The sequence below is a fragment of the Panicum virgatum genome, chromosome 1N (genome assembly GCF_016808335.1).
Source record: "Panicum virgatum strain AP13 chromosome 1N, P.virgatum_v5, whole genome shotgun sequence".
NCBI lineage: Eukaryota > Viridiplantae > Streptophyta > Magnoliopsida > Poales > Poaceae > Panicum > Panicum virgatum.
In genome coordinates this window covers 66329497-66350298 of record NC_053145.1, presented here as the reverse complement: position 1 = coordinate 66350298, position 20802 = coordinate 66329497, and the positions used below count along the sequence as shown (strand labels likewise).

The following is a 20802-nucleotide window of genomic DNA, read 5'->3' as shown; positions in this document are numbered from 1 at the left end:
AGAATTTGGACGGTTTACACGAAAAGATTAATCGCACTCTTATATGAAATCCGACTTGGGCCGTGTCCCATGGAGCAGTATGGGCCTTGGGCCGGATCGCAGGTCCCCCACAAACCCCAAACGAGTTCAGCGGACGGCCAGCGCAATACAATTCTCCGTTTCTCGGCTTCTCGCAGCGGCTGGCTAGAGATCTGTTTGGATCGTGATGAAAGGACGGATCGCTGCTCCGCCTCCTACTCCAATTCCAATTCTTCCGTAGCATCCACAAATCAAACCTCAATGGCGATCTGAACCAACCTTCCAGAACCATCTGGAAGTTCATGGATCGGATCTTCAAGTCCGCCAGGGAGTCGGGCTCCCTCAACCTCTCCAATCGCTCCCTCAGGTCAAAATCTCTTGCTCCTCCTTCAGATTCCGATCCGTCTGACCTGGATCCCATCCGATCCCAGCAGCTTTCGACCTCGCGATTTGACAAATGGCCCATTTAGCTTCTGGGGGGATCACGTACGGCATTTTGGCTTTGTGTATGTAAGCAATGTTGTTGTAACTGGTGCTGCTGTCCTCTGTTCAGTTCCAGTGAACTGCTCCGTTTGGTTGCGCTCCGTAAAATTTTTGAAAAGGGCATCTTTCTATATTTGAAGTACTAAACATAGACTAATCACAAAAATAATTACAGAACTCGTTTGTAAATCGCGAGACGAATCTAATGAGTCTAATTAATCAGTCATTAGAGGTTGTTTACTGTATCAATTTAGCGTCTGATTACAGCCTAATTAGGTTCATTAGTCTCACCATTTACGGACAGCAGTCGCAATGCGTTTTTTATTTCGTCTAGATTTAAGCCTCCGTGCAGGTGCCGGAAAAAAAAATTGGATTTTTGAATTTTGTAACTAAACACGGGCCTAGCATAGAAACGCGTCAAACAATATGATAGGTTTTATAGTCTCCCCGAGCACAGACATGTGAGGATCAAATGCCGTATCCGCCTTTCCTTGAATGTGCCAAACTGTTCTGCCTAGCTTGTTCATCTTGTTTTGTCGCTTACAGTACTTGTGCCTGTTCCTTTTCCACCTCACTCTTCAGGGACATACCCAAGGAGGTGTACAACAACTTGGACACAGGCAGCCAGGATGAGAAATGGTGGGAGGTAATATGCTCGTTACACTACCACTGTGTGCTATACCGGGCTTCGAGCAAAATTAAGTAACCAGACCATGGGTGGATTTTCAGGGAGTGGACCTCCAGAAGCTCATACTGGCTCACAATAACCTTGAAGTGCTAAGAGAAGACCTTAGAAATTTGTCTTCACTTGTTGTGTTAAATATAAGCCACAACAAGATATCTTCCCTTCCAGCAGCTATTGGAGAGTATGGGCACTGCTCTTATTGACTAATTTCATTCAGATATGGGCCATTAACGCCACCTCGACCTCTGGCATTCCTCTTCCATGCAGCCTGCCATTGCTAAAATCGCTGGATGCATCTTTCAATCAAATAAGCACTCTGCCTGAAGAGATTGGTCTGGCCACTGCATTAGTCAAGTAAGCTTCTCATGTATTGTTTACTTCAATTAATTTAGTCTCATTTTGTACTGTGTTGGTGCAATCTAAAATTATATAGTTTGCATTTAATTTTTGCCAAGTATCTTGCAGGCATCTTTCTTACTCTCTAGTTTAGATCTCATCTCATAGATCTCTCACTAGGGTAAAAGATGTCTTGTTTTCATTCCCTTGTTTGTGATGATTAGTTTTGGAAATGTTAACCATAGCGCTCGTTGTAACAATTCATGCTTTCCAAAGTGACAAAACTCTATTTGTCTTCGTACCGCTCAACCTCTTTTGTGTTCACAAAGTGTAAAGCTGTTGTTTGATTAGCCCATCATGTAAAAGGTAGAAGCAGTGCGCGATACTTACTATTCATGTATTTTATGCCATGTTTTGCCAGAGTTGACCTCTCAAATAATTGTCTTTCTGAGCTTCCAGCTAGCCTCGCCAAATGTTCAGACTTGTCGGAACTCAAGGTAAGTTGCAATGGATGTATTCTTATTTTTTGATGGTTTCTTGGTCCTGCAGTTCATCTGTTGCCAACTTATCACTTCCTTTTTCACCTTCTAGTCTAGACATGCACAAAATAATGTATGCATTGTGTACAGGCTTCAAACAACACCATATCAAGAATACCAGATGCACTTGCTGGCTGTTCCAAGTTAAGTAAATTGGATCTAGAGGTAAGAACTACCAATAGAATGTCAAAACTATCCCTTTGTTATTCAATTATATGTTAAAACTGAACTGCCACAAATTATAAGGGTAACAAGCTTGTGACTATTTCGGAAAACATGTTTCCATCCTGGACAATGCTCACGGAGCTAAATCTTGGTACGCAGAAATATCAAAGATGTGCTGAAATCGTGTGATTCAATTGGTTTTGCATTTAACATTTAGATCCTTACAGCAAGAAATCTGCTTACAACCACCCCGGATAGTATCGGAGCACTTCATAAACTTATTCGCCTGGACATGCATCAGAATAGTGAGTTTATCTACCATGTTGTTACATGTGCGCATTCTGAAGTTTAAATCATCAATAGAGTTGATGGCTTCCTACCTTTTCTTTGTCAGAAATAACATCAATTCCTCCTTCCATAAAGGGTTGCTCTTCTCTTGCTGAGCTCTATATGGGGTTGGTTCTCTACTCATGGCATGTTTAGTTTTTTTTTCCTTTTAACTTTCTGTGATGTAAATTCACTTTCTCTGTTTTGTGTTCCAGAAATAACTTATTGTCATCAATACCAGCTGATATTGGCACACTATCAAAATTAGGAATACTTGATCTCCATTCTAATCAGGTTCTGCCCATCTTTTACATAACCAAACTGTCTTTTTTTTAAAAAAAATGCATGCCCGAACTGTCAATTTGATCTTCTAATTGTTCCCCCTGTACACTCTAGACATTGAACACACATTGTAAAAAGGAAAAATCTTGACCATAGGGGGAGACTACTCCGAGGCTTTGTTCAGATTCAAAGCTCTAATCGGTCATGTTAAGAAAACTAGCTACTTTTAATTCCATGGTTTAGAATAGCTGGCGTTTATTTGGAGTTGTAACCGTGAATAGTATGCATCAGTTGCTTGGGCCTTTCGATAAATGATAAGTAATTTTTCCTCTCACAATGTTACTCCATAGGCTTACTAGTCTAATCCTGCCAGCTGTTGAAGTGGGTTAGAACATCCTTTGAGAACTCGTTCTTTAGGTTACTTACATGTTCATATGGAATTGTAGAGCAGAATCATTCGGAAATACTGTGGTTATTATTGTTCCCAACTCCCAACAGTCACTTTATGATGGCTTTTCACAAGAAAATTATTTGTTACAACTTTGGTCTACCAGGAAGGCAGGAACAATTAGTAGGAGTACCCTGCAACAAACCCTACTGGCATATGTACCTTCCAATAAAAAGAAACAATTAACAGTCCTTTTTTCCTTTTTTTTTTCTTTGCCTGATGAATATGCTACTATTACCAGCTAAAGGAGTACCCTGTTGGAGCATGCAACCTCAAACTATCTTTCCTCGATCTATCGAATAACTCATTATCTGGTCTACCAGCTGAACTAGGTCCGTTTTATTCTGTGCAACGTTGCTTTCCGTAACACCAGTGCTGCTGTTTGTCTGCTTTGTTTAGAATCACTGTGCAATGATTCTGTTTGTTTGCATAGGCATATAAGCACATCTGCACTTATGTATGCATTCCTCTCGGTCTATCTTTATGCATTGGACAGATCATACATATGAATTCTTTCAAGAGTCATAAGTGTATGCATAAGGACCTGGCATAGTTTATCTCACCACCTAACTGAAAATACTAATGTAACTCCATGCCCTATTCAGGTAAAATGACTACCCTCAGAAAGCTTCTGCTTAGTGGAAATCCTATGAGAACACTTAGGAGGTAAATTCCTGTTTATCCTACTGTTTAGTTAAATGGCTGTTAAGAATCTCTGTTGATCTGCCAAAAATAATATATTATGTTCCCAGTTCATTGGTTTCTGGACCAACAACTGCATTACTGAAGTATCTGCGGAGTCGGCTTTCATCTGATGAGGAAGGTAATTGAAAAGGCTAAGTTAACATGCAAGCATTTCATCTTTAATAGCAACATTTTATATTACTGAAAAATTTGGAATGAAAAAGGAGTATCCTTTGTTTTTTCGGAGCATGCAATATCTTGGATTGTTTGTATTTGAGAATGATTTCTCGACCACCGAAATGATCATCAGGATCTGGAAGCACAAGCACCCCGACAAAAGATGACCAAATTGCTGCAGCGAGGCAATTGTCCTTATCTTCAAAGGTGTGCTTCAATTATTTTGTCGATATATATGTGATGTCATAAGATCTTCATTTCCCTTTTTATTTTCTTAAAATGAATTGGTTCTTACATGGCTGCTGATAATCTCATATCAGGAATTGGACTTGAGCGGTCTTGGTGTGACTAGTGTACCAGCAGTGGCGTGGGAGACAAACGATGTAGTCAAATTGGATCTTTCTAAAAATTCAATAGAAGATCTTCCAAATGAGTTATCAATATGTTCATCACTTCAAGTGTGTTTCTGAGCAAGGAGATATTGTCATCTTGTTGTATTATCAATCATACTCAACCTGAATTCTTAGCTTTTGCTCTCTGTTTTTTCAGTCCTTGGTGTTGTCGAATAACAAGATAAAAAGGTGGCCGCACACGGTGATCTCCTCCCTTACCAGTCTGTCTTCCTTAAAGCTGGACAATAATCCCTTGGCAGAGGTATTCAACAGTCATTTCTTTTTGCATTACTTGTCTTCTTGCATATATTTGGCATACAGAAGAATCTCAATTTGTCAACTCTCATGGTTTGATATTGATTGTTGAATTTACAGACGTTTTGACAGTTCTAGGACTGTCATGAAATGGAACATAAGCAGGATCACATAGTATAGGTTTAGCCACTAAAGCTCCACAGAGCTAAAAACGTGTTGATAGTACAAAATGAAAGCGGTATTAACTTTTGAGAGAGCATACTTCAATACTACGTGCAAATATATGGTAATATGCATCATTTCAAACATGTCTTAACTCTATATGACAACACACGTACTTTTATTGCAGATATCATTCACTGATCTAGTGTCTCTGGCCAAACTTGAAGTACTTGATTTAAGTGGCAATGCTTCAGCACTACCTGAACCTTCTGCAGTTTCTGCGCTACCACAACTGCAGGAGCTCTACCTAAGGTTGGTACTTGGGACATATGCACAGCCTCTAAACTACAACTATTTGATGAAAGCTTATCTATCTTTCTCTATCTGTGAGCAGACGGATGAAACTCCATGAATTTCCTAATGGTTTGTTGGACTTAAAACAGCTCCGGATTCTTGACCTGAGTCAGAATAACCTCACAACTGTACCAGAGGTAATTATAAGGATTTGTTGGCTAGGGAGGCAGGGTTTTGGTAGTTTGAATAAAATTCCCTTGACTTCCTGATACTGGTTTTGAAGCTCAAAATTATTTATGTGGAAATGTTGTAAGCAGCAGTTGGTGGCCCCTTTTCAGTTTTTGCATATGCTGACTGAACTGCACTTAAACAGGGTATAAAGAATTTCACTGTTCTGATCGAGCTTGACCTGTCAGACAACAATATAACAGCGCTCCCAGCAGAGCTGGTATTACCCTCCACCCTTCATTTTTGGTATTTTCTTTCTTGAATCTATCTCTAGATACTGTTCTGTAGTAGGTGTTCTGGACAACTTCAAGCATTTGAACTCTACCATAGCACACACTGATTTGATAAACAACATGTACTGGCATCAAGTGAAAAATACTTCTCTCACGGTTGCATGGTTCTCAATCTCACTGAATCTTTTTTCGTGGATGCTTTTCTCTGCAGGGATTGCTTGAGCCTAACCTGCAAGTGCTGAAACTTGACGGGAATCCGCTTAGAAGGTAAGAATGTAACCTCGATCTGTGATTTGATCGGACCTATGCTGAATAAAGGAATCTGGCATGTAGCAGTCTGGTGCCAAAATTACAGAAACACACATAATAGACATACAATGCGATTGTGCTACGTGATAAATCCTTGGAACTAAAATGTGCTTTTGATGAAAGAATTCAGAGGGAAAGATATATAGTTGACAGATTGATCATCTGTCAATGTCACAATGCTCAGCCTCCTTTTGATTTCCCATGCAGCATAAGACGGACTCTGTTGGAGCGAGGAACAAAAGCAATTCTCAAGTATCTCAAAGAAAAATTGCCCGCTCAATAATGTCTCGAGAACAAACTGTTGCGGGACTCGGGCAATAATATGTTTCTTGGCCACCGTATCTTTTATTTAAGCCTTACAATTTTCCTGCGAATTCTATGGAATTTGGATCTTGCGCGAGAAGTGAGCGAGATGCCTTATGCGTGTTGTGATCATTTGTGTGTGTTTGCATCATTGAAACCAGTGTCGTCTCTGTCCACTCGGTGGTACAATGAGACGCAACAGAAGACGAGAAGAGACGTTGCAGATGAGATGGAGACGGCATGATTCTGAAAGGTACACGGCAGAGTCGTGTCTATTTCATCATTCTACAAACTTGAGCACGCCAGTGTTTTTCATGTGTTGCGCGGTGAAAAAGCATATGTTTTTCAGGTGTTGTACGTCAACATTATTGTGGAATTTGAACGGCTTCTAGTACATGTTTGGGAATTGTTAACCTGATGTTCACTTCTGAATCCCCTTCTCATCTTGGGATAACCTCTTACCTTTTTTTTTGAGATAACCGTTTACATTGGTAGTATCTTGACCGGCCAACAGAAGTGCGACAAATAAAGCTCCATGTACGCAGCATATATAATTGTTGCACGTGACTAATGAAGCTGCTTAATAGCAGAGGAGAAAGCAGAGCAGCGCGGCGACGGCGAGGAAGAGCCATAACTGGTGCAACGACTGCTTCACCCGCCGGTGGCCGTCGCCGACGATCATCGGCCGCGGTGGCACCGGGAACGCCCACGGGAGCACGGCCGCCGCCGCGCTGCTGATGAGGCAGCCGGCGTTGGAATGCCACACCCAGCTAGCCCCCCAGTGGTTGCTGTTGTTGTTGACGATGGCGGCTGTGGGCCGGACGTGAAAGCAGCGCAGGTCGCTGTGGTCGTGGCAGAGCGGGAGGAGGCGGCCCTCGGACACGGCTGCCCTGCACACGGGGCAGTGGTCGGCGGAGCGCATCCAGCGGCGCATGCAGACGAGGCAGTAGAGGTGGCCGCAGCGCGTGACCACCGGCTCGCGCGCGGGCTCCAGGCATATACTGCAGTCGAAGCACGGCGGCGCGCCGTGGGCACCGCCGCCGGTAGCTGCCACCGGCAGCTCCACCACCTCCATCTCCATGTTGTAATGTGTCTACTACTAGCAGCTTGTAGCTGCTTCTTGTTGTATATATAGAGGATAGGTCATCGCAGCGTCTCCGTCCGGAGACCCTAGCTAGCTAGCTCGCTTGTTGTTGGCGGCGCCGTTGCATTCTTCTTCTTCTTCTTCCTCCCAACAGCTACGGACAGGTAAGTCTCAAGTATAGTTTGATTGGTTATATGTTTTGTTCTACCCACTTTTTTCCTTAATTAATACTTGACATTGCTTTAATTATTAGATAGATCTTACTACAAAATAAACAAGTACTCTTTATGGGACAAATTTTAGAAGTTCAAACAACAGTCTTTTTGGGAGCAACTAATAACTCGATCCACATGTAGAGTATCTTAAATAGAAACGATGCAGGGAGTAGCACATGCAATGCAATGCATGGATCACCACATATCTGGTGGTGTTTTGGTTGTTAGCTGGGCCTGAGGGCCTGCTAGCTTCGTCCCCCATGCATTAACTGCCAACGATCATGCATTTCACACGGCCTCCATGTCGAAACCCTTGTGAAACGCACGCACAAACAAACTTCAGCCTGACTGTTGCTGCTGCTGCTTCATGAATGTTTTCTTAGCACGGCTGATCCAATTGCTAGGTATAAAATCTATCTGATCCACCAATCTTAGGGCAAGTACAATAGTCTAGTCTAATAGCCACGTTATTTTAAGATGATTTAAAAGGGCAATACATACAATAATTTTTTTATATTAAATACATAATTCCATTATTTATGTATAGAAAAAGAAAATATTATAAGTTGCATTTCAACAACAACTCATGGGCTGCCCGACCTCCTCCCGCAGCTGGGCCTGCCTATTGTGGGCTGGCCGGGGCGCACTCATCGGTAGGGTAGAGCGTCCCCGGCCCATAGAGGCGGGCAGGGTCGGGTCATCGGGACCGTCCGCTCAGCATCCCACGGCTAGGTTTCTTCCAACCATCTAGAAGCTCCAGGTGCGGTGGTCTGCTCACGCTCGCCCAGGCCCTTCCCCTCCCTCGGTTTCGGTTGGTTGGTTCGCCGTCGCGGGACAAGGAAGGGGAGATAGATGGCCGCCGCCGCTGCGGCGAGCATGGGGGTCGTGCGGGAGGTCCTGGGCCCCGACGTCGTCGAGGAGGTGGACCAGCCCATCATCGACTACATCGCCAACGTCCTCGCCGACGAGGACTTCGACTTCGGCGCCCCCGACGGCCACGGCATCTTCGAAGCGCTCGGAGAGCTCCTCATCGACTCCGGGTGCGTCTCCAGCCAGGACCACTGCCTCCAGGTATCCCAGCACGCCCATCCCGCCATTCCTGCCGCGTCTAGTCGATCGAGGACTACCAACTGTGCCGCTCTATTCTCCGATCTGACGCGCTGTGCCTTCAATTGCTTGGCGCTGTAGATACTATAGCAGATATTATGGATCGTGCGATTCTCTGCTTCCTCAATTGTGTGGACGTTTTGATTTAAGGCATCCGTGGTGTATGTGTATCACGACCTTCTGGACGCTTTCAAGTTTCAACTAGGGATGCAAGTTTGATACATTTTGGGTCATTGGGTCGACCAAATAAAATTTGTAAAATGAAATAGAATCGCATTCTGCATAAATAAATAATTTGGGAGGAGAAGTTAACTAGAGTGGCATGCCATGGTAACTAATTAGCTGACCTAAATAACACCATTGGGTACCAACCTGCATCCTTACTTTCAACCTATACAACTGCACAATTGATTTAGCTGCTCCAAGGTGCCTGCACCAATCAAAATGTCTTTTATTGGTCATTTGTAAGATATACGCAGAGACCTGTAGAGTCATTGACAGGTCTTCCCATTTGGGGAATAAAAAATGTTAATGCAGAGATTGCTTGATTCCGACTTGCAGAAGCACTTACATGTTTTTTGTTTTCTCACTGTAGGTCTGCAGTAAGCTTTGCGAAAAGTTTGGGAAGCATGGTCTCGTGAAACCCAAACAAGCTGTGCGTAGCCTTGTTACACCGTTACGTATGAATGCGGGGATGGACGACGATGTTGCTCCGAAAAAGCAACCTGAAGTATTCGAGGGACCGTTGCTATCTTCACGTGATAAAGCCAAGATTGAACGGAAAAAAAGAAAGGATGAGAGGCAGAGAGAGGTAACGTGTTTTCTAGTTTGCCAATGGCTCATCTTAAATCGCCACACTATGCTTTGCCTTTGCTTGTCTTTTGTGATGAATTGTTCTGCTTGCTGGTCCAGGCACAATATCAAATGCATGTCGCAGAGATGGAGGCACTTAGGGCTGGAATGCCTCCTGTATTTGTAAATCACAATAATGATGGTGGGCCAGCTGTTAGGGATATACATATGGAGAACTTCAGTGTCACTGTTGGCGGCCGTGATCTTATTCAGGAAGCCACTATAACACTTGCTTTTGGAAGGCACTATGGTGAGTTACAACTTTAGAGTACTTTATGAACTTCTTGGTATTCCGCAACCCCAATAAATAACACTTTGGCAAGGAAGCATGTTCGGTTCATTTATATGGATCCGTAACAGCTTCATTTGAAACAGTATTCAACGAGCTTCAGCACGTCTTATTTACTCATTTCAGGCCTTGTTGGAAGAAATGGTACTGGAAAGACATCTTTCCTCAGAGCTATGGCGATGCATGCAATTGATGGTGTTCCCAAAAACTGTCAAATATTGCATGTTGAGCAGGAGGTCGTGGGTGATGACACCACGGCTTTGCAGTGTGTTCTGAATGCTGATGTTGAACGAGTTCAACTTCAGCAGGAAGAGGCCCGTCTGGTTCAACAACAGGTTGACTAATGAAGAATTTGCTTTTCTTGATTCTACTGCTTCTTGCCTGATGTCTCTTCCTCCTTCGAGCTTTCCCTATTTGTCAGGTGTTCTGTTTAGCTAACTGTTACCATTGCTATGCAGAAAGACCTAGAGATTGAGGCTGAGTTCGGGCAGGGCTCGGGCAAGAGCAAGGGTGATCTTGACAAAGATTCTATCAGCAAGAGGCTTGAGGAGATATATAAACGGCTAGAGTTTATCGATGCAGATGCTGCAGAGGCTCGCGCTGCATCGATTTTGGCGGTCTGTTTATTTCCCTTGTCTGTACCATTTGCATAATATCATATTACTGGTTTGCTTTTGCTCCCGTTTAAAATGCAATACTTGATTCTTTCAAGCACCAATACCTGTCTAAAATAAGTAGTCGTCAATAGGGGGCAATATACCATTTGACATGGAAAGAAACAATTAGAAGAGACTTGAAAGACTGGAGTATACCTAGAGATTTGTCCTTGGATAGGAGTGCTTGGAAAGCCGCAATTCACGTGCCAGAACCATGAATAATGGTCTTTGTTGGGTTTCAACTCTAGCCTACCCCAACTTGCTTGGGATTAAAAGGCTTTGTTGATGTTGATGATGTCAATAGGTGGCAATAACATTTCATGGGGTTTTGTGTTTAGCATTCATCATAAATTGGGAAGGTAGTATTTGTACATGTTGATCTCAGAAATAGCATAGGATTTGCATATCCCGCATACTTACATTGTACTGTTTTGAATGGTGGAACTCTTTACAGGGTCTTAGTTTCACTCCAGAAATGCAACGCAAACGTACAAAAGAGTTTTCTGGTGGATGGCGCATGAGAATAGCTCTAGCACGTGCTCTTTTCATTGAGCCTGATTTACTACTACTCGATGAGCCAACAGTAAGTTGGAAATAAGGGGTTGTTTTTCTTCACTTACTGGCCTATATGCTAACAACCTATCACTTTGCAGAACCATCTTGATCTTCACGCTGTGTTATGGCTAGAAACGTATCTCCTGAAGTGGCCAAAGACATTTATTGTTGTATCGCACGCTAGGGAGTTTTTGAATACGGTATGCATGCCAGCATATGTTTTTCCTGTTTTGGTTTGAACTGGATAACTAATGACCAGATCTTTTTAGGTTGTCACCGACATTCTTCATCTACATGGTAGAAAGCTACATGCATACAAAGGTGACTATGACACATTTGAGAGGACTCGGGAAGAGCACCTTAAGAATCAGCAGAAAGCCTTTGAAACAAATGAGAAAGCCAGATCCCACATGCAGGTTAGTTTGTATTTCTAGCAAGTATCATTAGCCCTGAGAGTGCTTTAGTGCCTCATTTCAAGAAAACTATGTTGTTTCTGTAGCAAACAATGAATTGGAAGTTGATGCTGTAGTTCATCCATGTTTTTTTATGGGTTAATGAACTTCCTTTTCAAAAGCATGCAAGCAAGTCCCTTGTTAGCCCATTTCAAATTCACCATATGGCTCTGCTAGATGTTTAGCACCGAAGTTTGTCTGAATTGATCATACCATGGCCATCTCTAGCCTACCCCAACTTGCTTGGGATTAAAAGGCTTTGTTGTTGTTGAATAATAGTAGACTGCACATGTCTTTGGCTTGAACATGGCTAGCTACTCTGTAGGCAGCAGAAGCTTGTGCAACGTGGGCTGGCCGAGCTTGCAGTGTCTTAGTGAAACAAAACACTCGAGACAAAATCTGTCTGATATAAGTTCAAATGAAAGAAAGATAGAATTATCTGGAAACTGCTGAGGATATTAAGTGCTGCTATCTATTTCCTTAAGGACCAATGGTGAAGTTCAATTGTTTACTTTCTCTGTAGGCATTCATTGACAAGTTCCGGTATAATGCAAAGAGAGCATCGCTTGTTCAATCAAGAATCAAGGTGTGTTTTCTCACAGTTCCTCCACGTTAATACTTTTGCAATTCAAAAATTGTTTCGCTTTTACTTTATGTGGAGATGGTTTCACCCCCCCCCCCCCCCCAAAAAAAAAAGAAAAAGAAAAGAAAACTGACATTCTGATATATGATCTTATTCGCTGACAAAATTGATGTCTGACTTGATATTCTTATCTTTACTATCTCAGGCTTTGGAGCGAATGGAACATGTTGATGCAGTTGTCAGTGATCCAGAGTATGTCTACCCCTTAAGGCAATTGTATTTTGGTATTTTGGTTACAGTTAACTCAGCAATTGTTTGATTAATTCCTTGCAGCTATAAATTTGAGTTCCCAACCCCAGATGATCGCCCTGGACCACCAATCATTAGCTTCAGGTTTTATTTCTGATCCATATTTTATCATTTATGAAATATTTCCCCCCTCTTACATATGCACCAGTTGGCCTTTTATTCCTTGCCTTTTGACCTTCTGGATTAATTTACCAGTTATTATTTTAGGCATCCATGCGGTACGTTTGTTTGCTGTTGAATAATTCTTTCCTTCTTTGCAGTGATGCCTCGTTTGGTTACCCTGGAGGGCCTACTTTGTTTAAGAATTTGAATTTTGGTATTGACCTCGACAGTCGTATAGCAAGTATGGTTTTTTTGTTCCAGCCATCTTATTTTGACTGAAGATTATTCTCTAGTATTCTAAGTTCTAGTACTTCCATTTTTAATTACTCATTGACTTACTATTTCAGTGGTTGGTCCTAATGGCATTGGCAAGTCTACTATACTGAAATTAATATCTGGAGATCTGCAGCCAACTTCAGGAACAGTATTCCGCTCCCCCAAGGTGCTTCATTCTTCTTTAGCTACAATCATGGCTTTTTTACCACCCTGCAACTTGTGCTGCTTTTTCTTCAAAAAAACTTGTGTTACATGAACTCGCATCTACGGCCTACGCCATTCTAAAGCTTTATTCTGTAATTGTGTTAATAGTTTTGTATATATATTGAGATGCCAGTTTATTTCTTTTGTCGTATGCCATTACTGAATCAGACAAAATACCCGAACCTAGATCCTTAATATTGATCTTTTTCTTTGGTCACTTGTATAATGCTGCTACATATATGTGGTGAGATTGATTTGTTGCCATTGTCGGTTGCCATGGGGTTTTCTTTGCAGTATCCTCTTATTGATTTGTTTTTTTTGTTGTTTCTTTACAGGTCCGCATGGCTGTATTCAACCAACATCATGTTGATGGGCTTGATTTAACTGTGAATCCCCTTCTGTACATGATGAGGTGCTATCCGGTAAGTTCAAGCATCATCTTTGGTTACCATAGGATATGAAACTTAACCTGGTGGATAGCTAAGATGAATATTCTCAATCTCTATTTGACACTGAACTCAAATACAAACTTAACCTGTTTGCAGGGTGTACCTGAGCAGAAGTTGAGGGCACATCTGGGTTCCTTTGGTGTTTCAGGAAATCTTGCCCTCCAACCTATGTATACCTTGTCAGGTAAACATGATACCAATCTCATAGGAAGTTTTAGGTGATGAAATATGCTAATAGTTTATGACTGTCAGTTTTGACAAATTGTTAAGGGTTCATCTGCATGTAGAATTTTAAATTACTCGATCCTAATTAAAGCAATTGCAACTTCAGGTGGTCAGAAGAGTAGGGTTGCATTCGCGAAAATCACCTTCAAGAAACCACACATTATACTTCTCGATGAGCCTTCTAACCATCTGGTGAGGAAACCATGGCACATTATCTTTTCTTTTTCCTTGTATTTTTCTAGGTTGGTTCTGAACTGAAATCCCTGTGTTGCAGGATCTGGACGCAGTCGAGGCGCTCATCCAAGGTTTACTGGTGTTCCAGGGTGGAGTGCTAATGGTAAGGCGGCAAGATGTTTCTATCAGCCAGTGTAGTGTCAACAATTTAGTGGGTGTTTGTGCCCAATGGAGAAGAGTGTCTGACGACTGGTTTGCAGGTGAGTCACGACGAGCATCTCATCACTGGAAGCGTGGACGAGCTTTGGGTGGTGTCGGAGGGCAGGGTGACCCCATTCTCAGGCACGTTCAAGGATTACAAGAAGCTGCTCAAGCCTTAGATGAGCCTGGAGAATGCCTTTCTTCCGTGCGCAGACGCTGAAACCTAGAAGAGCGATGCAAGGAACACAAAGTAAAGCAGCCAACAGCTTTGAGTGGTGTCCAGTGTTTATCCTTTGTGCTGTGAACTGAGGCGACATGTGTACCTCTCTCTGCAATGTATCATTTTTGGAGTCTAAAATAAACGCAGGAGTTTTGATGTGAGGTTGGTTATGCTTAGGCATGGATGGAGAGAGTTGTTATTGATTGGCTTTTCTTGTGCGGTCTGCATGGAAGGTCTGTTGACAATTTCGAGTGGAACTGCCTGCATAGAAAGAGGGGGGCTGAGGCTGACCGAGTGAAAAAAGAGGTAGAAAATAAAAAAGGGACCTGCGTGCCACTTGCTACTAGTACTCTAGCAGCAGCAGGAGGTCTTGTCTTATCTTCTCGTGAGTGGACGTTTGGTTTGACCAACAAACTCACTTTCCCCCGCCGCCTGCCGCCAAACCCTAGATCGCCGGCGGCCATGGAGAGCTGGGCGACCTGGGTCGGGACCAGCGTGGCCTCCGCCTTCTTCGCCTCCCTCGAGCGCTGCTCCTGCATCAACCTCTCCACCGACGACGACGACGAGGAGGAGGAGGAGGTCCTCTCCTCCGCGCCCCGCCACGACGACGACTCCGCCGCCTCTAAGCCCACCGACCTCAGCCCCCTCCCCGAGTCCAAGGGCCAGGACCAGAAGCAAGAGCAGCCGCCCCTGCCGCCCGTATGAATACTCCTCTTGTCTTATGGTGTCGTTAGCTCTACTATACTAGCTGCTGTGCTCTTCTCTTGGTTGCCAAATAAGCCGTGTGCTCTTCTCTTGTGTGCAATGCAGCCCCCTTATCTGTCTTGTGCCCCTTATGGCATGGCGTGTGAATATCTGATTTGTAGCCCTGCCTGTCGTTTCAATTGACTCAATATATGCATCGATTTCCATCGTGCAATGCAATGGCACTGGATGCCCATCAACAACTGTATGGTTTTTCTCTCCCTATCATCAATTGTCGTCCTGTCAATTGGGAATTGAGTTGAATCAATATACGCATCAACAACTGTATGAAAATTGCCTCATTTGTTCACCTGATTTGTGTGGTATATCCCGCTATTATGTTGCTGTGTACTAATGAACAGGCTTCAGCTTCCTTGCCTTGTGATTAGTTATGCAACTGCTACCCATTAGTCTGTGCAAAACATCGGCCGTGTTGGGTTACAGGTCTTGTCAAGTTTACATAAAAAGACAAACGTCCGCATGGAGTACTAAATGAAGTCTATTTGCAAAACTTTTTCATGGATGGGTGTAACTTTTCGAGACGAATCTAGTGGCGGTAATTAATTGTTGATTTACTACAGTGATGCTACAGTAACCATCCTCTAATCGCGCAGTCAAAGACCTCATTAGATTCGTCTCGCGATTTACACGGAGGGTTGTGGAGGTGGTTTTATAATTAGACTTCATTTGGTACTCTAAATTGTGCTACAGTATTTCCATGAAAAAACCAAACACGGTCATCGACAATGAAGTTGGCCGTGATTAGTCACTGCCTGAAACTGTGAGAGCTGAGCTGCTGGGCGTGGTGCACAGCACAGGTGATGGTACACTGCAGCAGCAGCAGCAGGCACCAGCTCTGCGCGGCGCTGGAGACGTTTTAATTGCTTGTGCTCGTGCATCAGAGTACCACCCTCTGTTGTTTGAGTAGAATAAAGAGGCACTGGGGGCAGCTCAGATGATGCACACGTGCCCGGTTCCTCATTTTGATACATAGCTCATGGCTCTCATGTTAATGTGTATGTCATATCATATGTACTGAACCAAATTAACTCTGTCAGCAGTGTTTGGTCACTACTAAATGAAGTATATTTGCAAAACTTTTTCAAAGATGGGTGTAATTTTTTGAGACGAATCTAATGATGGTAATTAATTGATCATTTGTTATAGTGATGCTACAGTGACCGTTCTCTAATCACGTGGTCAAAAGCCTTATTAGATCTGTCTCGCGATTTACATAAGAGATTGTGAATGTGGTTTTGTAATTAGACTTCATTTAATACTCTAAATTAGTGGTCAAAGAGCCAAAAAAATTTCGCAAAATTTTTTACACCCCAAACCAAACACAGCCCAGTATGGGCTGTATTGGTGTCTCCTTCATCATTGAACCGTCCAAACATTGCACCGTCTAACCCAGACCATGGAGTCGGCATTTTATTTTGAACCATTCTTTCTATCTATTAATATAATAATGTGCAGTTCTCCTGCACGTTGGAGGGGAAAAAACATTGCACTGTCTAATCAGCCTTTCTTCGGCTAAAGCAAAACTCCTGAATCTCTGTCGTGTCTACAGCACAATAAAAGCTACAGCGATATGATGCTTAAATGTTCCAGCCAGATCGAGCACAACAACTTTTACACCTTAATATGGTAAAAATCTATATACAAAGCTTGACATTACAACAAAACACGCTACACCAGTAGTATGCATATATGAATCTGTACCATTCTAGCTACAAGGACATGAAAAGGTATTTTTGTGAGTGGAGCTACAACTGCAGATGAGCTAGCTGCCTGATTGATGAACATACCAGAAGCCAGAATTACAAGCACATGCTGCTCATCTCATCTGTTGTGGAGAGGGTTTGGACCTTGAGGAACCATTCTTCTTGAAACGGCGTACTTGCTGGCAGCTGCCGCGGCGCCCACTTCTCGAGGAGGGATGGCTGGAGCAATCTTATGTTCATGGCGTCTCAAGTCACTCCTCACTTCTTCCTCTCTCCATGTTCTCAAACCAAGGATGGAGTGTGGCAAGTGTGGCATTAGCAAGAGCAGGAGGATGCAAGGGAGCAGGTGCCGGAAGAACATCCTCACGGCATATGAGAGAGAGAGAGAGAGAAGCAAGGATGGGTGTGTATTAATATGGATTTAGCTGGGGTCCATAGTCGGGGCAGACACAGCCACACAGGTAACAAGAAATAAATAGAGTTCGAAATATAATGAACCTCCATCGATCCTATGGTATGGTCCATTTACTCTGGATATTTACAAGATGACGCGCTTGTTCACTAAAATAAGTTCGAATATGGAGTCCACTAATTTCCAGATTTGTTCTTTTTTCACTCTACTTACAACAAGCTTTTTTCGGACTGCTTACTAGAAGCTTTATTTTTTATGGGACCTATCGTGGATTCTGGACGAACATGAAGTATATAGCAAACACACAGTGGCAGTATTCCTAGCATGCAGCTCAAACTTGGATTCAGGCAAGTCTGACTGCCATTGGTCACGGTAACAATGCTGTAGCCATGTGAAACAGCGAACAAGATCTAGATCATGCTAGGAGCTAGGTTAGGTTTATGTAACTTGGAAGTATGTGTCCCCTCTTTGTTTTGTGGCCCTGTTTAGTTCTTTACCTGTAAACGCAAAAACACCGTAAACGCATTATTTTGCGAAGGAATCTTACTAATTTGAAGTACTAAATGAAGTCTATTTACAAAAATTTTTGCATGGATGGGCTGTAAATCGCGAGACGATTCTAATGAGTCTACTTAATCCATGATTTACAATAGTGATGCTACAGTAACCATCCGCTAATTATTAATTAATCATGGATTAGCATCATTAGATTTGTCTCGCGATTTACAACCCATCTATACAAAAAAATTTGCAAATAGACTTCATTTAGTACTTCAAATGACCAAGATTCCTTTGCAATTTTTTTTTGCAAAATGAACTAAGGGTGTGTTTAGTTCATTTTGCAAAAATGTGTAAAGATGTAAACAGGGCATTTGAAGTACTAAATGAAGTCTATTTGCAAAACTTTTTGCATAGATGAGTTGTAAATCGCGAGACGAATCTAATGATGCTAATTAATCCATGTCTAATCAATAATTAGCAGATGGTTACTGTAGCATCAATGTTGCAAATCATGGATTAAGTAGGCTCATTAGATTCGTCTCGCGATTTACAGGCCAACCATGCAAAAAGTTTTGTAAATAGACTTTATTTAGTACTTCAAATTAGTAAGATTCCTTTTCACTTTAATACATTTACGGTTTTTTTGCGTTTACATGTAAAGAACTAAACAGGGCCTAAACAGGTCCTGTATGGACTGGCACTGAATTTTCTATAGGTGACAGGGTTTTCTGAACAGCTCTGGCAGTAGGATACTTATCTTTCTCCAAGACCCATACAGAAAGATTCATAGAACTCATGTTGCATAAAGAAATCCTTGGGCTGAGAGGTTGCTGACTGACAATCTTGGCTGTTTGTAGCAAAGTTTTCTTGCATGCTATTTTGTTAGCCTGATGAAGCAAGCAACCAATGGTCCTTTGAAAAGGTACCCAGTCACAGCACACTTTGATTTCAGTTACAAGAAATTGTTCTTTGAAAGGTGAGATGGCTTTTGCTTCCCTCTCACCCCAAAGCAGCGCTGGGATCACAGTTTCAATGCAGGGTAGCTTAAGCTAACACAACACCACTTGTTTCTCTACCAACCAATTAGGCCCCACATGTGGTGGAAATCCAAACTCAAGACCAGTCTTCAGTAATCTTAGTAGTCTAGCAAAAGTGCCAGATGTTCATATACGAGGTCTACTTCCTCCGTCCTAAAAAAATGCAACTCTCGCTGCCCTAGGAGTCAAATAATTTTAAGTTTGATCAAATTTATAAAAAAAAGTTACTAACATTTATATTTAGTATGAAAATTTATTACATGACTAATCTAATGAAACTTATTTTGTAACCTAAATATTAATAATATTTTTTTATAAATTTGATCGAATCTAAAATTGTTTGACTTCTCGGGAAGCGAGAGTTGCATTCTTTTTGGGATGGAGGAAGTAGAATTGAAGGCAATTTGAAATGATAGATCGATGTGAGTTTTAACTAATGTGATTTCCAATTACCAGCACGCAGGGTGAGTAGAAACGATTGCTGACTACATACTGACAGAGGAGACATGAGTTACATATTTCTATGTCTACTGTTTGGTCAAGTCGATGTAAGGTTCAGCAGATCTGGTAACAGAAAAGAAAAAATAAGAACCCTGCCCTGACAGTACTACAATATTGCTTTTCGTTTGACGTGCTGGATTGTTAATTGATGCTTCTCTGCATCAATCCGTGAGACTGCCTTATTCATTAATACTAGTGTGTCTCATTACTAGCAGGATTAATGGCAATTTATTATTAAGTAACCAAATTTAGTACCCCTTTATGAGCATTTGCTGCTTTAGCTGGAGATGAAGCATATCACACACACTGGCTATGTATGCTTACCTGGAAAGGTGATCCAGTGATGCAATCTGCACCTCAAGCTTTGATGATTATATCTTTCAGCACACCTGGGCTTGATACAGCAGCAGCAACTTACTCCGTTATTCTCTTTCATGTACTGTAGCACCTGCCAACAAGTGCAGAAATTGAACACCTCTTATGCTGATAGTGATAGAAGCAAGCATGGTTTACAGCAAGTTGATGAGTTCAAACTTTCAGTGTTCGGACCTTTGTTGATAAGAGTATTAGAGCCTGTGACACAGTTCTGATATGGTTCTAGTTTCTGCAGAGCTGAGGTAGCTTGTCCTGGCAAAGTTGCACCAAAGAGTTGGTGCACCCAGTTTAGTCAGTACTATAAAGTTTAGGCACATGTGAATGTGAATCGCCCACTCCCCCTGTTGTTCCCCTGCATGAATAGGGTTAAAAGTCATGCAATTTAGTCATACCACAGGAGCTAAAACATACGTTTGAATACATCTGAACGACTGACTGACTAGCTGTGGAGTAGCAGTAATTAGCTTTGCCAACAAGCCAATCTACAAAGACAAGGGTTTGAGTCAATGTTGCTTCGCCGACAAGCATAATGACCCTCTCAAGAAGACATGGTCGCATAAAAACTGTAACTAGTGTCGTCCAGGCCCATATTATGCCCTATAGGTAAGCAAAGTAATGCAATAGAAAGTTAGAAACAGTAGATCAACAAGGTTTGGTTAAAACCACTCATTGGGCATATAGTAAGTTTGCAGTATATCAATATATCTTAAGTTATGAAACAACCAAATCACTGGGTAAAGATCACTACAAGAAAATGGCTCATTCGTCCGCGGCATTTAGTGCCGGGTACATTTTGGTCTGGTACTAACATTGCCCTGGGGTCATTTTAGTACCGGGCCAAAATTTAAATGTCCCCTGAGCCATTTTAGTACCGGTCCAAGACACTGGCCAGTACTAGACACCGGCCGGTACTAAAAGACGACATTTAGTACCGGCTGGTGTCTTGGGCTGGTACTAAATGGCTCTCTACGGGTTACTTCAAATGGAATGCATCTTCTACCCAGTCACATTTGGTGCATAGGTGGGATGGTAAGGAAGCTACGCGCGAGGCTGGAGGTCTCATGGGTTCGAATCCCCGCGACCGCGCACACGCATTTACGCCTCCCAGGTGTTCGTCAATTTTTTTCTTTATTTTTTGGGTGGAAAATCATTTAGTACCGGTCCGTATTACCGACCGGTACTAAACTTCCACTTTAGTACCGGGCGTTTTGACCGGTACTAAATGGCACACCATT

At 42.4% G+C, this 20802-nt stretch overlaps 4 protein-coding genes across 4 annotated transcripts; 3 read left to right on the top strand and 1 right to left on the bottom strand.

Moving 5' to 3' along the window:
* The first annotated feature begins 121 nt into the window (after positions 1-121).
* On the top strand, positions 122-6744 carry LOC120657691 (plant intracellular Ras-group-related LRR protein 6). The gene is made up of 21 exons (XM_039936094.1): positions 122-385; positions 1084-1147; positions 1231-1367; positions 1454-1540; positions 1944-2019; positions 2152-2226; positions 2308-2377; positions 2454-2531; positions 2621-2681; positions 2769-2847; positions 3525-3615; positions 3889-3949; positions 4036-4106; positions 4278-4351; positions 4465-4602; positions 4694-4798; positions 5141-5265; positions 5348-5444; positions 5621-5695; positions 5920-5975; positions 6225-6744. Exons 1-21 carry the CDS (start codon positions 321-323, stop codon positions 6298-6300), a joined length of 1761 nt encoding a protein of 586 aa, XP_039792028.1. The 5' UTR covers positions 122-320; the 3' UTR covers positions 6301-6744.
* A 156-nt stretch (positions 6745-6900) lies between these two features.
* Positions 6901-7401, bottom strand: LOC120653785 (E3 ubiquitin-protein ligase CBL-C-like). The gene has a single exon (XM_039931456.1). It carries the CDS (start codon positions 7399-7401, stop codon positions 6901-6903), a length of 501 nt encoding a protein of 166 aa, XP_039787390.1.
* Positions 7402-8386: 985 nt separating this feature from the next.
* LOC120657689 (ABC transporter F family member 3-like) lies at positions 8387-15174 on the top strand. The gene is made up of 18 exons (XM_039936093.1): positions 8387-8690; positions 9322-9537; positions 9639-9828; positions 9994-10202; positions 10326-10484; positions 10978-11106; positions 11177-11278; positions 11348-11494; positions 12054-12116; positions 12319-12365; positions 12447-12506; positions 12683-12765; positions 12872-12966; positions 13340-13426; positions 13550-13637; positions 13785-13870; positions 13953-14015; positions 14113-15174. The coding sequence occupies exons 1-18, from the start codon at positions 8472-8474 to the stop codon at positions 14230-14232; spliced, it is 2163 nt and encodes a 720-aa protein (XP_039792027.1). The 5' UTR covers positions 8387-8471; the 3' UTR covers positions 14233-15174.
* Positions 14390-15302, top strand: LOC120657692. Its single transcript, XM_039936095.1, has one exon. It carries the CDS (start codon positions 14457-14459, stop codon positions 14976-14978), a length of 522 nt encoding a protein of 173 aa, XP_039792029.1. The 5' UTR covers positions 14390-14456; the 3' UTR covers positions 14979-15302.
* The last annotated feature ends 5500 nt before the right edge of the window (positions 15303-20802 follow it).

Bases quoted from the DNA above. Each gene is read 5' to 3' on its own strand.
- LOC120657691 (XM_039936094.1), top strand. From the start codon at position 321: ATGGATCGGATCTTCAAGTCCGCCAGGGAGTCGGGCTCCCTCAACCTC. The intron at 2,227-2,307 runs GTAAGAACTACC...ACAAATTATAAG, and splicing joins TAAGTAAATTGGATCTAGAG to GGTAACAAGCTTGTGACTAT. The intron at 2,532-2,620 runs GTGAGTTTATCT...TTTCTTTGTCAG, and splicing joins CCTGGACATGCATCAGAATA to AAATAACATCAATTCCTCCT.
- LOC120653785 (XM_039931456.1), bottom strand. From the start codon at position 7,401: ATGGAGATGGAGGTGGTGGAGCTGCCGGTGGCAGCTACCGGCGGCGGT.
- LOC120657689 (XM_039936093.1), top strand. From the start codon at position 8,472: ATGGCCGCCGCCGCTGCGGCGAGCATGGGGGTCGTGCGGGAGGTCCTG. The intron at 11,495-12,053 runs GTTAGTTTGTAT...CTTTCTCTGTAG, and splicing joins AAGCCAGATCCCACATGCAG to GCATTCATTGACAAGTTCCG. The intron at 14,016-14,112 runs GTAAGGCGGCAA...ACTGGTTTGCAG, and splicing joins TCCAGGGTGGAGTGCTAATG to GTGAGTCACGACGAGCATCT.
- LOC120657692 (XM_039936095.1), top strand. From the start codon at position 14,457: ATGGAGAGAGTTGTTATTGATTGGCTTTTCTTGTGCGGTCTGCATGGA.